The sequence below is a fragment of the Engystomops pustulosus genome, chromosome 3 (genome assembly GCF_040894005.1).
Source record: "Engystomops pustulosus chromosome 3, aEngPut4.maternal, whole genome shotgun sequence".
In the NCBI taxonomy this organism is placed as follows: Eukaryota; Metazoa; Chordata; class Amphibia; order Anura; family Leptodactylidae; genus Engystomops; species Engystomops pustulosus.
The window spans coordinates 212,484,727-212,501,687 of NC_092413.1; the positions used below are offsets into that span (position 1 = coordinate 212,484,727).

The 16,961-nt window shown below is 42.4% G+C and overlaps 1 protein-coding gene across 1 annotated transcript in view; it reads right to left on the reverse strand.

Annotated features, from left to right (window-relative positions):
* Positions 1–4,380: 4,380 nt before the first annotated feature.
* LOC140122939 (uncharacterized) overlaps positions 4,381–16,961 on the reverse strand; it is a 360,094-nt gene continuing 347,513 nt past the window's right edge. The window contains exon 23 of the mRNA XM_072144182.1: positions 4,381–4,661. Coding sequence (XP_072000283.1) covers positions 4,483–4,661 — 179 coding nt within the window. The 3' untranslated portion in view covers positions 4,381–4,482. The remainder of the gene's footprint in view (positions 4,662–16,961) is intronic.

Genomic DNA, 16,961 nt, shown 5'->3' on the forward strand with positions numbered 1-16,961 from the left:
CAGTTCCAAAATCCAATAGTTTTATTTTTAAAATCTACTGACATAGAGCCAAACAAAATGCGCATAACAAATCCATGAGGACGCCAACTCATCGCCCGACCCAGGGTTTCGCTGGTTAGCTTCTTCTTGTTAGAACTTTCTTATGGGTTGATTCACCACTAGAATTTTTATGGCAGTGATCAGCTGTATTTCATAGAACTTCTGCAGATCAGGCTTGGAGATAGCTACGTACTTCAGTTAGCAGACACTGGTTTGGCTGTCAAATTACTGCCAACTGGTGGAACAGATATATAAATCTTCAGAGTAAACCAGCTTGGTTTAAAGCCAATTGCTTCATAGGTAATTACTAAGATTAAAGGGGTTTTACTCTTTGCCCTAAATTATAACCAATGAGACCTCTGAGACCACTCCTGGTACCTTCTGCTGAGCAAGATGTGACAAATACCGGGAGACGGCTTCCATGACAATGGAACTAGGAACTACACTACATATTTTGTGAACCTCTGCCCTCTCCTCCAAGGTTATTTTTACAGGATTCCTGTGAAACCCCCTAAAGGAGCTAAAATAAGGACACAATCAGGGTTAGTCACTCCAGGTCTAATGTGACGGGTAAACTGAGGCTAAATTCAGATGATGTTTAAAGTGAAACAGTCTGCACAGACCATGAGAAGTAGATTAAGAGTTAAGGTCCAAGGTTAGAGCAAATCTAAACATCACAGTCACAAAAAAATGACATAAAATAGAAGGTCATAGTTTCTGGCCAAACAAAATCCTGTGGATATTTGAAAAGTTAAACTCAGGTTAATAACCTCATAGCAATTTCTGCACAGGTTAGAAAAGAAGAGAACCATAATTCCTTATCAACAGCTATAAGTGGTTGCCTATATCAAATGAAATATAACATAATGCGGCTCATTTACTAAGGGCCCGATTCGCGTTTTCCCCACGTGCTACCCGAATATTTCCGATTTGTGCCGATTTCCCCTGAATTGCCCCGGGATTTTGGCGCACGTGATCGGATTGTGGCGCATCGGCGCCGGCATGCACGCAGCGGAAATGGGGGGCCGTGGCCAAATGATAACCCGACGGATTCGGAAAAACCGCCGCATTTAAAACAAAAAATGTGTCGCAGAGCTTGCACTTACCTTCACTCAGCCCGGCTCGGTGTATTCCAGTGCGTTCTGATGCTCTTCAGCGCAGCAGCGCCACCTGGTGGACAACGGAGGAACTACCTTAATAAATCCCGGCTGGACCTGAATCCACCGCAGAGAAGGCGGCGCTGGATCACGAATGGACCGGGTAAGTAAATCTGCCCCAATATTTCTCTATCTGTAAATATGGTTGGGTCAAGGAGGGGTGAGGAGGGAGCCCATTACGGTCCCACTCATTTATGCCTGATAGGAGCAAAATCATTCTTTTTCTAAAATTATAATTTATTACTACTGCAAAATGGCATATTTACTCTTTATCAAGAAAAATGAAAGCAGTAGCACGATATGTTTGATAATGTTTTTCTAGTAATACCATAAAAGCACATACGACTAAAGTCCTAGTCCTACAAGTCATGTGACAGGCGATGATGTTCAAGTGACTCAGCTTATTATGTGACTGAATAATCTTGTTCTCTTACATGCCGATCTTACATCTATACTATATATGGTGTAAACTGTAAAGAATGAAAGAACACTTTATCATAGTGCAGAAGTCACTGCTAGGTTGCAGCTCAGTATGTAAATGTTATAGGTGTGCTCAGCTCAGCATAAAATGTCTCTATCCTGTGCTTGAAGGAAATATATGATTTTATGTATTATGAACCGTGTTGAATTCTCTGCCTGATGTCTTCAGCTCTGTGCAGTACATCTCCACACTGCGCCCCTAAAAATACCACAGTCACATGCATTATAATATACAACACTGAGGTCCTATATAATAAATATCCCTAACGACTGACCACACTGCCCCCCCTATGTAAAAGATCTACTATATAATGTGTAAAGTCCCCTGGAATAAATTATAGTATGTACTGCACCCCAATTAATTGTATATACTACAAACACCTGAACTGATTACATACAGCACCCTGGCCTCCGGAGCAGCGCAGGACTCAGCTTCCGGCCGGACCGACAACATTCAATACACAATGCTGGGGCCAGCTGGTCGGAAGCTGAGTCCAGCACTGCTCCGGCGGCCATTTTTGTTTACATGGCGGCCGGACCAGAACAACAGCAGCACGGGACACCAGAGGGCACCGGAAGGTAAGTAGATCTTTATTTTTTTTAAGCAGCCCCCTCCGGGCACCTTTAGTTTTTTTTTCATTACTCTCGGACAACCCCTTTAATATACAACACCCAAATATAAATACCCCTCAATTAAATTATATATAGCTCATATACACAGAAGTTTAATTAAAATCTGCTCCCTATATATAGATACCGCCCATTTAATTATATACAGTACTGCATATACAGCCCTCCAAATTTAGTAATATACTGTATCCTGTATACAGCCGCACTTGTTTTATGACTATAAATGAGCCCCCTGGCCCATATTCTTCCCCTCCAGTTTGATTACTATTTGGCCTATATATATTCCTCCCTCAAATGTAATAATGTACAGAAGCCCCCTCCAGTTTAATTACTATGTGGCCTCAATTATAGAGCGATAATCAATGTTCCAACCCCATAAATAGGCTCCTCCCCCAGTTTAATCATATACAACAACTTCATCTCCAGTTTTATCGACACCCAGCCCCATATATAGAATTCCCCCACCCACGTTACACATGCAAAATGTGTTCTTCAATTATAGTAAAAGGTTTTTTAGATAAATAATTGTTAATACGATTGGAATTCAGCTCCCTAAAGCACTAAAGAATATTGACTCCTCCGTTAGACCTTGTGCAGCAGAGAGGTGAGCTGAGCGTTTATGCGCCATTCCTTGCAATTACAATGGGAGACAGGAATGGGCAATGGGCTGATAAGCATGGAATTTTCTTTAATTTCCCCTAAACTCTGTGCAAGCCCTGGAAGAATAAGTGTCTCACCTGAAATATTGAACCATTTTCTTTTTTACCAAATACCATGCTATGACCTAGATGATAGGGTGTAAGAGGCTGGACTTTCATAATGGAAGGTGAGAGACTATTAGTCCAGGGGTAATACACCAAAATATGCAAATATGTTTTCCAAGATAAGAAACACAGAGGGCATATTTACTAAGGGTCCGCAGACGCACTTTTGTCTGATTTTCTGACGTTTTCGGGTTTTGCACGGCTGTGACAGGTATTTAACTGGGGTTTGTGCTGCACAGGATCGGATTTTGACACAATCGCATCGGCTTTCGTGCGACAGAAATCGGTGGGGTGAGCCGTCAGACGATTCGACTGATTCGGACTGAGCAGAGGATTTAACTTTCACATTGGGGGTCATTTACTAAGGGCCCGAATCGCGTTTTCCCGACCTGTTACCCGAATTTTTCCGTTTTGCACGGATTTTTCCTGAATTGCCCCGGGTTTTTGGCGCACGCGATCGGATTGTGGAGCATCGCAGCCAGCGTGCATGCGACGGAAATCGGGGGGCCTGGCCGAACAAAAACCCGACAGATTCGGAAAAAAACGCTGCTGGACACGAGTTTACCTTCACCCAGCAATGGATAGTGAACTCCGGCGGACCTCGGCGGACTTCAGCGCAGCAGCGACACCTGGTGGACGCCGAAAGACCTGAATCCACCGCAGAGAATGGACCGGGTAAGTAAATCTGCCCCATTGAGTCGCAAGATCAAGCACTTACTTGCACCAGGAAGAAGAAGGTGAACTCCGGTGGACCTGAGCGGGGAAACGACACAAGCAGGATATCGGGCGCACAATCTTAGTGAATCGCGGCAAAGTGAATTCCGATCGGACAATGCACTTTCGGGAAATGCGTCAGAACAGGTTAGGGTTAGGGTAAATGTGCCCCATTGCCTCTTTTGGACACCTTGTAAGGCAATATTTTCCTTATCCATCACTGGAAAACAAATTAGCATATTTCCAAAAAACCCTACTGTATATATTCTAAAGTACAAAATAAAAATGTAAATGAGATAATTGTAATACACCACTGATCGATATTAGAGAACACATTCAGATACCTGCAAATGGTTATCGTTAATCTGGCACTTGGTGCAAATTTCCTTAATTATCTGACAAACCCGATGTAACTGGCGCCTAACTTTTTCAGTTTTCACAGACTTTGCAAATATGTTTTGCCTTTCCAAAGTGATTGAAACCCTCCGGCAGCAGGTTGTCCACATGATTTAAAAAAAACCATAATCCTCAAATTGTTGTATTTTTACATTTGTATTTGTGAAATTCTATATGGTCATCAATTATAAATACAGAATGCGATAAGTATTCATGTGTACATACCTATAAAGCTATACAATGGATGGACAAATAAGACTCAGCCTTTGTTGTAGCATTATACAGTAGATAATATTTATTTCTTATCTGCGAGGGATGGCGCACATTTCATAAGGTAATGGGGCGTTAGTAAACCCAATGGCAGGTGTGAGGTCCAGCTTTTCTCCTGGTGGGGCCTGGAATGTGAAGTTCTGTAGAAGGGTCGTGAAGAACAGGAAGAGCTCCATTTTTGCTAAATTTTCTCCTGCACAACTTCTTTTACCTGGATAAAATGGAGAAAGATATTTTGATCTGGATCCTTTGATAGGTGTTCCTCTTCTAATTATGGCCCAGATGATTGTCCCACCTTTCCCAAGTACTCAATGCTGAAAGTTTCCTAGAAGCCAATATGCTACAGTGCCTCTAACAGTTAGCCAATGTGCTACTCAAGTGGGCGGTGCCAGGTTGCCTGCCCAACCCCAGGACTACTTACCTGAAAGCTTACTCAGTACAACGATTTTTGAAACTAATGGAGCAACACCTATTAAATGATTCATAAAGTTGGTAAGAGGAGCTTTCCCCACCTCACACATGTGGTGATGAATGTACCATAATGTATGAGCTGCTTCACAGATCCAGGGGCTCTTGGAATTTATTTTTGCCCTAACAGTTGCTTAGATATAAGTCCCGGTATCTGACCATTGTAATCCCCTCTATTGTCAGAGAGGAAGTGCTGGACTATAGAAGTAGGGGCCGTGTGCTGTGATAAACTTCTCAGTGTCTTAATGTAAGGGTACATTCACACGGCCGCACAATTTGCAACCAGATCATGGCCCCCATACATTTCAATAGCTTCAGGTCACTGCACGGTGAACGTGTCAGGCCACTCTTCTGGATATTGAGGGAGGAGGAGTATCGAGTGCTCACCCCTCTCCCCTTCCTCTTCCATGCCCTGTGCTCACCTGGGATGCAGTCCATGCAAGCACACGGCCATGTAAATGAGTCCTAAGAGAAGATTATCATAACACATCCCCCCCCCCCTCCGACTCTGCTCCAGCACCTCCTCTCTGATATCAGAGAGGATTACAATGATCAGATACTGGGACTGATATCTCCACAACCATGGGTGCTAGAAAAATAATTCAGTGACCCTAAATGAGTATTTACATTATTGTATATTAATCACCACATGTGTGAAGTGGTAAAGGGTCCTCTTTAATGATATTGGGAGCTTTTTTGTCTTGTAAAGACATAAGTGGTCTATTCTTTGGGTTAGACAAGCACTTTAGCTTCCATGACTCCTGGCATAGCATGCAGAGTGACAGAGGGAAATATTATCTAGATTCCTAGATCTCTGATTTAAACTGTCCACAGGACCTCTTACCTAGTGAGAATGGGATGAAGGCCTCGTTTTTCTTGAAATTTCCTTCTGAATCAAGAAAGTGTTCTGGATAAAACTCTTCTGGCTTCTCGAAGCAACTTTCATCTCTGAGCACAGAGTGCAGCAATGGGAGGACACATGTGCCCTAGTATGAAAATAAGTAAGGTAAGTTTTGTTATATATGATTTTTGTCACATTTGGTGTAACCTATATCCAAAATATCCAATAAAAATATAATAAGTTTTAATGAGGGAGTCCCTTGTTCCAAATTTCCTTCACCAAATTAGCTAGAAAGAACCTTGCAAAGATGTATATTATTATAGTAATTTCATTGAATGCCATGTCCCCTCCATGTATCTTTGACCTAAACATCTAATACAGTCCCGCACATAGGAGCAGATTTACTTACCCGGTCCATTCGTGATTCAGCGGCGCATTCTCTGCAATTCGGGTCTTCCGGCGATTCACTAAGGTAGTTCCTCCGCCGTTCACCAGGTGTCGCTGCTGCGCTGACGTCCACCGATGCCCGCCGGAATGCCCTGAAATTCACCGACCTATTCCTAGTGAAGGTAAGTGCAAGTTTCGCAACACATTTTTTTTTAAATGCGCCGGTTTTTCCGAATCGAACGGGTTTTCGTTTGGCCACGCCCCCGATTTCCGCCGTGTGCATGCCGGCGGCGATGTGCCAAAATCCGATTGCGTACGCCAAAATCCCGGGGCAATACAGGGAAAATCGGAAATATTCAGGTAACACGTGGGGAAAACGCGAATCGGGCCCTTAGTAAATGGACCCCCATAATCTCTATTCCTCACAAAACCTTCTACTTCACTCTTCTTCTAACTGTTCTTTGCACAACCCTGTCCCAGACTTCTCCTGTGCATCTCCTGTACTGTGGGACATATTAGGCTTTGCCCTGAATTCCAAACCTTCAATACACAGTACAATACACAGTAACTGTTATGCTCCCTTATAGTTTTAATAAAAACTAAAAAGACCCCAGCGGGAGTCATTATTGTGTGGATGTCAATATCACTAATGCATCCACATTACCAATTACTAAAACATATGAGTTTGTTTGATTAAAAATATTGTATCTTTTATCACCTTTGGAAGAAAATAACCCATGAAGTTTATATCTCTGATTGTTGCATGTGGCAGGTTTCCAGGTACAATATCTCCAAATCTTTGAATTTCATGAATGACGGCATCAGTATACGGCATTTGTTTTCTGTGTTCTGTTTGTGGCTGAGCAAAACCTATAACATTTTCAATCTCATTTTGGACTTTTTCTGTTTAGAACAAAAAATGTTTTAATTAAAACGGGAAGATTTTAAGTCATCTAAACATGTTAAAATTGTTGCATTGCAATAGTTATTATGCCATATTAATTATATCTGGGGTGACTGCGGTCCCCATCGCGGTACTACAAAAATAAATGTTTCTAATAATAATAGTTATTTACATATTACTAAAATCAAAGAGGACTATAAGAATATGAAAATATCCCAAAGTTCCTCTCCTATACTATAATTGGCCAGCCAGATAAAACAATTACATTGTTAATCATCATAAATCTTTATTCATATAGCACCATCATATTCTGCAGAACTAAACAACAGGGTACATATACAAGCACAATAAGACTGATTAATAAGATTGTCAGATGATCCAGTAGCACAGAGGGACCTTCTCAAAAGAGTTTGGAACTAATAAGGAAGCAATAGAAGGTGACAAAGCTTGTACTCTGGTTCTGCCATTCTTCTTAAGGGATCAGAATAAAAAATAAAATAAATAAAGCTGCTGCATGAACCAGTCACCAGCTGCCCACTTATATACTGTGATTGGGAGGTGGGAATTAAAGACGAGAATACACTTAGATCACTTTGAGTATAGGTTGGGCAATACGCTGATAAGGTAGAGAGGTAGGGTGGAGCCACGTGATGAAAAGCTTTGTGGATGGAGGTGATTAGTTTAAACTGTATTCAGAAGGGGACCAATGCAGTGACTGGCATAGACCAGAGTCCTCTGTATAGCATCTGGATTGAAAAACAAGCCTGGCTGCTGCATGTACATTGGTGGAGAGAGTTTAGTAAGTTACAGGAGTTACAGTAGTCTAGAGGAGTAAGTTACAGGAGTTACAGTAGTCTAGAGGAGTAAGTTACAGGAGTTACAGTAGTCTAGAGACATGAATGGGTTGTAGAGGTTTCCATTGTAAGAAATGGGCAGATTCTGGAGATGTCTCGGAGATGCATGTGACAAGAGCGTGAAAGTGATTGAAAATATGGTGCAAAGGAAAGGTTGGGGTCCAGCACAACCCCAAGACATTGGGGCAACTGCCTTGGGGCTATGGTGATACTACAGACCGAGATGGACAGGACATGGTTTTGTTGGTAAACAGGTGGTGGAATGATAAGGTTTAGAAAGATTACATCTCAGGTAGAGAGAGGTCATGATGTTAAAGACAGCGGAGAGACAATGGCTGGTGTTCTGCAGTAAGGCAGGGGTGATGTGTAGTTGGGTATCACCAGCATGAAGATTGTACTGAAACCCAAATCTACTGAAGGTCTGTCCAATGGGGGCAATATAGAGGAAAGCGAGCAATATACATTGGTGCATCAGATTTCATTGGTTAATGCAAAAGACTTGAATGTCTCAACAACATAACATGAATCCCTTACTTTGGATATCAGGATATTTCATCATTAATAATAATCCCCATCGTAGAGTGGTTGAGGTGGTCTCCATTCCAGCGGCGAATAGGTCCAGCACCAGCATACTTAGATTGTTGTCATGATAATATAACTTAGATTCAGGCTTTTCCTTCATTATATAAAAAGAGAATAAAAACATTTAATGCATATGACCCAGTACACTTAAAGGGGTTGTCCCGGATCAATATTTTATAAATAGTGCCTGGGTCTGCTGTGATTAGAACTAATACTTACCTGTTCTTCTCTTTGGTAAGTATACAATGTGAGGGGCAAATGAGGGGGGAGGGTAATTATACTCTGTGGGCACATTAGGGGTGTGCTTAGAGGCAGGATCAGGGCAAGGCTGTGCAGGAACTAAAGTGGCCATATACAGCACATTGCTTTAGCTTCCTGTGGTTATGTAATGTTTGTGTTTGGATTAACTGAGCCACACCCCGCTCCTTGCATTTCAGCCCTGCCCAGCAAGGGTTACTAGCCTGATGGACAGTTTCCCCAGTGTGTCTGGGAACTGCCTTATATACCTGCCTATTCCCATCAGACCTTGCTTGTTATTTCAAGTCTTCCTGTGTATCTAGTGCTCTTGCTATCTTGTTTGGTATTCTGTGGTTTTTATTCAGTTCTGTACCTTTGCAGCCATCTTGACCTGACCTGTATATAACCCGCTTGATCTTGACCTGACCTGGGTATATCCCCCTGTCTTCCTGTATCTGTTGTTTGTCTCTCAGTATTGATTTTACCTCCTAGTGTTATCCCGCTTTCCCTGTCTCAGACCTGTGTTAGTATTCTGTGCACCAGTGTTAACACTGGTCTATACATGTATTCCAGTTACGTGTCCGCGTATTCTGTGCACCAGTGTGAACACTGTTCTATATCTGTATTCCGGTTACCTGTCCGCTCCACCATCCAGCAGCTGCCAGACGAGGTAAGTTTTCCCTGTCATCTTGTAGGGTCACTCAGGGACCGTCAGTTAGCTTCCTGATAGTGGGTTCGCCCTTGTCAGGGCGGTTTATCAGAGCGTGACTGTATACTATTTATGTGCATAGGTGTATAACTGTATATTGTATGTTCATGAATGTGTACGTAAACTGTATCTGCATGGTTGTGTATGTATATTGTATGTGTAGTGTGTCTGGATAGTGTATGTGCATAAGTGTCTTTGCATACTGTATGTGCATGAGTGTGTATGTATAATGGATGTGCAAGCATGTGTATGTATAGTATACAGTATGTGCATGACTGTGTTTGTATATTGTATGTGCATGAGTGTCTGTATACAAAACAGTATGCATATGTGTGTATGTATACTGTCTGCACATAAGACTAAAGGTGTATGAGTGTGTTTGTATACTGTATGTGCATGAGTATCTATGTATATGGCCATAAGTGTGCCTGCATAGTGTTTATGCATTAGTGTGTATGTATAGGTGCTTGAGTGTGTAGGTATAATGTATGTGCATGAGTGTGCATGTATATGTGCCTGATGAGGGTGTATTATATGCATATGAAAGGGAATTAAGTATTTGCCTGATTGATCTGTATATATGCATTAGATGTGATTGTATTGCAATGTAAGCGCTAATGGTAAATTCAAGCAATGTCTGGGTTTTTACACATTTTAATGCCTAGGTAGAGTCAAAGGTGTGTTCTAATTTCCAATAGATGATAATGATGATGGATTATGATAATTGTCTTCTGCTATGGAGGAGAATAACATGAATATATATTGGTTATCTATATCCCTGTGTGATTAGGTGAGAATGAGGCACAATGTAATACTAACCTCTTTTTGCTTGGCCAGGAAAGCATCAATGAAGCTCCTCTGATTGTTCACATCAAGTTCTTCTCCCTGTTTGGTAAATGTGGCCATGATAAAGTCCTGCATCTCTCGGAAATTTTCTGACAGTCTTCTATGGCTTCCTGGTAACCATCCGATCAGAGCGGGATAACTGTTATACAGCTTCATGTATACAGAAAACATTATTATTTATTTATAGACCACCATTAATTCCATGACAATCCCAAGACAAGAGCAAATGCAAGTACAAATACAAAAGTACAGGGATCAGGAGACAAGTGGAAGGAGGACCCTGCCTCTGGGGGCTCACAATCTATATGGGAGGATGGAGACATGAGGTGAGGGAGCAGAGCAGTTATTGTGTGATGTAGATCCTGAACAGGAGGGTTTTCAGGTTACGTTTGAAGGATTGGAAGGTGGGGGACAGTCTGACACATTTAGGTAGAGAGTTCCAGAGTATGGGGGAAGCACGGGAGAATTCCTGGATGCGGTTGTCAGAAGAGCGGATTATAATAGAGTGAAGCTGAAGGTCCTGTGAGGAGCGGAGATTACATGTAGGACGGTATTGGCTGATGAGGTCAGAGATATATGGAGGGGACAGGGTGTGGACGGCTTTGTAGGTCATGGTTAGTATTTGAATTGAATTTGCTGTGCAATGGGAAACCAGTAGAGAGACTGGCAGAGAAGAGAAGCCAGGAGACAGATGGATGAGCCGGGCAGCAGAGAGGAGCGGCAGAGGAGCAGCCAGGAGACAGATGGATGAGCCGGGCAGCAGAGAGGAGAGGCAGAGGAGAAGCCAGGAGGCAGAGGGATGAGCCGGGCAGCAGAGAGGAGAAGCAGAGGAGAAGCCAGGAGACAGAGGTATGAGCCGGGCAGCAGAGAGGCAGAGGAGAAGCCAGGAGACAGATGGATGAGCCGGGCAGCAGAGAGGAGAGGCAGAGGAGAAGCCAGGAGACAGAGGGATGAGCCGGGCAGCAGAGAGGAGAGGCAGAGGAGAAGCCAGGAGACAGATGGATGAGCCAGGCAGCAGAGAGGAGAGGCAGAGGAGAAGCCAGGAGACAGATGGATTAGTAGTAGAGTTCATGATGGATTGGAGGGGCCTTAGATATTTAGCTGGGAGACCACAGACAAGAATGTTTCAGTAGTCCAAGTGGGAGATGATGAGGACATGGACCAGCAGTTTTGTAGACTCTGGATTGAGGAAGGGTAGGATGCGAGAGATGTTCTTGAGATGGAGGTGGCAGGTTGCAGTAAGGGCCTGTATGTGAGGCTTAAAGAATAAGGCTGAGTCAAGGATGACTCCAAGGCAGCGGACTTTAGGAACTGGGGAGAGTCTTAAGCCATTAGTTGTGACAGTGAGGTCTGGTGGGAGGTATGTGTTAGATAGAGGAAAGATTATGAGTTCCATTTTGTCCATGTTAAGTTTTAAAAAATGGGAAAATAAGAAGGAGGATATGGCTGACAGACACTTTGGAATTCTGGGTAGAAGAGAGGAGATCTCTGGACCAGAAATATAGATCAGTGTCTCATCTGCATATGAATGGTATTGGAAGCCATGGGAGCTGATGGGTTGTCCTAGGCCAGAGGTGCAGAGGGAGAAGAGTCGGGTCCCAGGACAGAACCCTGAGGGACCCAACAGAGAGGGAGCGAGGTGAAGAGGTGGTGTGAGAGTGATAGATAATGAATGTCCTATTGGAGAGGTATGAGGAGATCCAAGAGAAGGTCCGGTCAGTGATACCAAGAGAACAAAGCGTCTGCAGCAGGAGAAAATGGTGAACAGTGCCAAAGGCAGATGACAGATCAAGAAGGGGGAGAGCAGAATAATGGTGTTTTGCCTCGGCAGACAGTAGGTCATTGGATACTTTCATCGGGGCAGTCTCAGTGGAGTGATTGGGTTGGAAACCAGATTGTAGTCTGTCATAGAGCGAGTTGTAAGAAAGGTAGGAGAATAGCTCCAGATGGACATCATGTTCCAGGAGTTTTGAAGAAAATGGAAGTAGTTAGATAGCGTGTGATAGTTCAGTAGAAAAGACCTACTCTATCTCTTCTAAAGGAAGTCCATCCATTAATTCAAAAGCCAAGAGGTGGATGTCCAAAATATTGGAGTCAACAAGTTGGCTCATCACATGGTCTATCAGTTCTGGTGGAACAAAAATAGCAGTGGAGGCTGACTGTATGCTTAGTTATAGTGAGATCACAGATATCCATCAGGCACTGTGTCATGTACATTACTGAAGTCTGGAATGGTGGACCAAAAAAGGAGAAGAAGCCTGGAGTTGTCATAAGAACCATTCAATCCGGTTGGCAAAAAAAGTGCAAAAAGTAAACAGTAGAATACTGGAAACATGGCTCTGATGGTGTAAGTGGGTCTGTGAGAATCAAGGGAAAAGGGGGCTTAGGAATCGGGAATTTCAAGGAAGTGACAAGTTTTGTGCAGGAAGCCTGATAAAAGTAGGGGCATAACTACAGGGGTAGCCATTGCTACCGGGCCTGTAAAAACAGGGGGCCCGGCCATCGGACATGACAAACTAAAGTATGAAGCACTATTGTATATATATTATGCTGCACATTATATTGTATGAGTGTATAAATGTATGGATGTTTGTATGTGATGTGTATATGCTCTATACGTGTTTAGATGTGATATGTGTAACCTCTATAGGTGTGTGTATATTTGATGTGTGTATCCTCTATAGGTGTGTGTATATGTGATATGTGTATGTAAATATACTGTGTGGCTTGTCTATACTGTATGTGTGTGTATATGCTGTATGTATGTCTATGGCACTGTATGTATGTGTGTATACGCCTTATGTATGTGTATATATGATGTGTGTATCCTCCATAGGTGTGTGTATATGTGATATGTGTATGTAAATATGTTGTGTGGCTTTGTCTATACTGTATGTGTGTGTATATGCTGTATGTCTGTCTATGGCACTGTATGTATGTGTGTATAAGCCTTATATATGTGTATATATGATGTGTGTATCCTCCATAGGTGTGTGTTTATGTGATATGTGTAACCTCTATAGGTGTGTGTATATGTGATATGTGTATCCTCTATGGGTGTGTGTATATGTGATATGTGTATCCTCCATAGGTGTGTGTATATGTGATATATGTAACCTCTATAGGTGTGTGTATATGTGATATGTGTATGTAAATATGTTGTGTGGCTTTGTCTATACTGTATGTGTGTGTATATGCTGTTTATCTGTCTATGGAACTGTATGTGTGTATTAGCTTTTATGTATGTGTATATGTGATGTGTTTATGCTGTATTGTGTGTATAAACTGTATGTATTTGTGAAAGCCACTTAAAAAATGCTAACAAAATAATTTACAATAAAAATCTTAATTTTTAGAAACAAAACTGTAAGAATACAGTTACATGACAAGAAATCTACAAAATCTACATCTCAGCAGATGCTAAATAACTGGAAGTCAAATTTATATAGGCAAAATGATTGCCTATAAAAAGCTGTAGTGGATGATGAGGCACAGTATGCAAATATGGAAGAGTTACTTACTTTCACCATGAGACTTTCCATGATTGTAATATTTTCGTTGACTAATCTCAAGAGCTGCAGTATTGTAGGGTCATCATACTCAAATCTCCGATCCAGGAGAATGGACACGATGATGTTGGCTACTGCAGTATTCATGATGGACTGGTTCTCAAAGGGTTTTCCTGAAATTAGGTATTTAGTCCAAATGTCAGTCTAATAGAATAAGATACTGCTCAGAATATGGTATTCTAATGGTATTGGTAATGGTACCACAGTGGTCCAGTGGGTAAGTGGGCACCATGCAGCTAGAGGCTGTTGTCTATGAAATAGGCAGTAACTACAATTCTATACTTTGTATACTTTGGGGCAGATTTACTTACCTGGTCCATTCGCGATCCAACGGCGCGTTCTCTGCGGTGGATTCGGGTCCGTCCGGGATTCATTAAGGTAGTTCCTCCGACGTCCAGGTGGCGCTTCTGCGCTGAAGAGCATCGGAACTCACTCAAGTTCACCGGCTTTTTCCTAGTGAAGGTAAGTGCAAGCTCCGTGACACTTTTTGTTTTTTAAATGCGGCGGTTTTTCCGAATCCGTTGGGTTTTCGTTCGGCCACGCCCCCGATTTCCGTCGCGTGCATGCCAGCACCGATGCGCCACAATCCGATCGCGTGCACCAAAATCCCGGGGCAATTCAGGGTAAATCGGCGCAAATCGGAAATATTCGGGTAACACGTCGGGAAAACGCGAATAGGGCCCTTAGTAAAAGACCCCCTTTGTGTCTCCATCTACTCCCCCACCCCCCACCCCTGATTTAGATTGTGAGCCCTCATGGGCAGGGTCCTGCAACTTGTAGTATTAATGCTGCTCTATAAATAAGTAAGGAAAATAATATGAAATTGCCTATAAGTAACTGATATATTGCCATTTACTGCTGAAAATTACTGGTGGGTCTATATATGAAGAACAGCTCTGTTTAATGTCAGCTTTTACAGACTTACACGGAAAGAAGGGCAATTTAACAATCAGGAGAAAACAATCTCAAAATCCCCTGGATATGTTTAATAACCACTTATAGTGACACAGGGCAGATATGAAAAATGGGGCCTTGTCCTAGAGGCCAAACTAGGGGTTAATGGGGCAGTAGGGTAATTATTTGTGCGCCTTGTATGTATTTATCAAATTTTGTCTGTATTTTTCTTGAGTGTAACAACTCACCTCCGTAAGATTTGAATGTTTGCATTAATTTTTCACATTCTTCGGAAATCTTATTCTCTATGGTCTTCCTCCCCATTCCAAAATCTCTCAATGTTGTCAAAGTGAATTTCCTCATCACTTTCCAGTTCTCTCCATGAGAAAATAGAACACCTGAATGATACAAGTGTATGACAGTCCATCAAACTCAGCTTAGTCATCCATTCAGTCTAAAGAGGCATCAGGTTATATACTAAAGAGGATATAACATCGCCTTTCAGATATTGAATATCATTTTTAAGACTTTTTAGACCAGAACCAATTCCCAATTTTCAGGACTTCCAGGACATGAAATTAAAAGAAATCTACCACCAGGATGAAGGATTGTAAACCAAGCACACTGACATACTGGTGTGTTCCCCCTCTGGCAGGATCTGCTCTTCTCTTAGCTTCTTATTCCCTGGTTTTTCCAAAAAAAGGATTTTAAAATTATGCAAATGAGTCTGAGGGGCCAAGGGTTCCATAGGTTTTAATGGAGCCTGGAGCTTCTCAGGCTTATTTGTATAATTTTAAAGCCTTTTATTCTTAAAAACATAGGAATAGGCATAGGAAGCTTAAAGAATAGCAGATCCTGCAAGTGGGGACGAACACCACTATGTAAGTGTGCTTGGTTTACAACCCTTGATCCTGGAAGTAGATGTTCTTTAAGTGTTTACATAGATGCTACAGATTTTTAAAAAAAATTCTTTCTCTGGTAACTATTTACACTATAGGGACTTGGGGTTAAGGGGAACCTATTACCTGTTATCTAATTAATAAACCCCAAACTATACCTTATACAAGACTTTAAAGGTGTCTCGATGGTTCTCATGTGTCTCCTCTACATTGCTCATTTGGACAAAAAAACTACTTTTATTCTCTCTTTTGCCTTTCAAAGATCCAGTCAAGGTAGTGGTAAAGCTCTTGAATGCAGTCAAGCTTCCTCGGCTCCTCGTGGCTGCTCCATCTCTTAAAGTAACCTTCAGTGCACTCCTCTACACCGCCCCCAGCTCCTTATCGATGTAGTCCTGTTTGTAATTTCAGTGCATGCCCAGTGCGCCTATCATCTTGTTGCTGTAAGAATATGTGGGTAGTCTTTTATATTAGAATAGGGGGAATATATCCAGAGCATCTTGCTGCTTGGAGACAGATAGCAGGGTCATGTCTGGAGAAGGCTGGAGTGCAATGACAGGAGGGGACACAGGTGCCACATAGCGCACAGGGCAGTTTTGTGAGAACCAAAGAGGTGCCTGGAACAGTGCCATCTGGTTTCATGTCACAATATGGCAGCCAAAGAAAGCAGGTGCGAGAGCACTGGAAGGAGCCGGCGGGTTGTGTGGAGGCTAGGCACCCCCAATGCAGAGTTGGGGCAGCCTGAGAAGATGGTTGGAACATCTGATTGTCTTTACTTGGTTTGGGAGCCAGGCTGGCAGCTTGGTGCCAAGAAGATGGTGGGAACGTTCAAGTATACTGCTGCAGCCGGAGCTCTGGAGGATACAGAGACATTTTCACTCCCCCCTAAGGACCGGAGTGGAGTTGAGATATAGGGCCAAACAGATATCAGGGAGCCGAAGCATTAAAGTAATCAAAACTTGTTTTTGGCCAAAGGAACAACACGGAGGAGACACATAAGAACCATTGAGACACCTTTACTGTCTTGGGATTGTTTGGGGTTTGTAACATAGGTTATAGGTTACAGATTTTCCTTAAAGTCTCTACAGAAAAATACTTACCATAGCCCTTTGATGTTATTTGGATTATTGCCATATCTGGCCTTGCAGATAATTCCTCGCCATAATTTATTAGGGCATCTTTTACCATTTCATAACCACATAGGACAACCACCTTATTCTGTCCAATCTGGAAGCTGAATATTGGGCCGTACTTCTTGGATATCTTAAAAACAGAACAGAAAAGAAAAATGTTTAAGCTTTTTAGCCTTACCATATACACACTG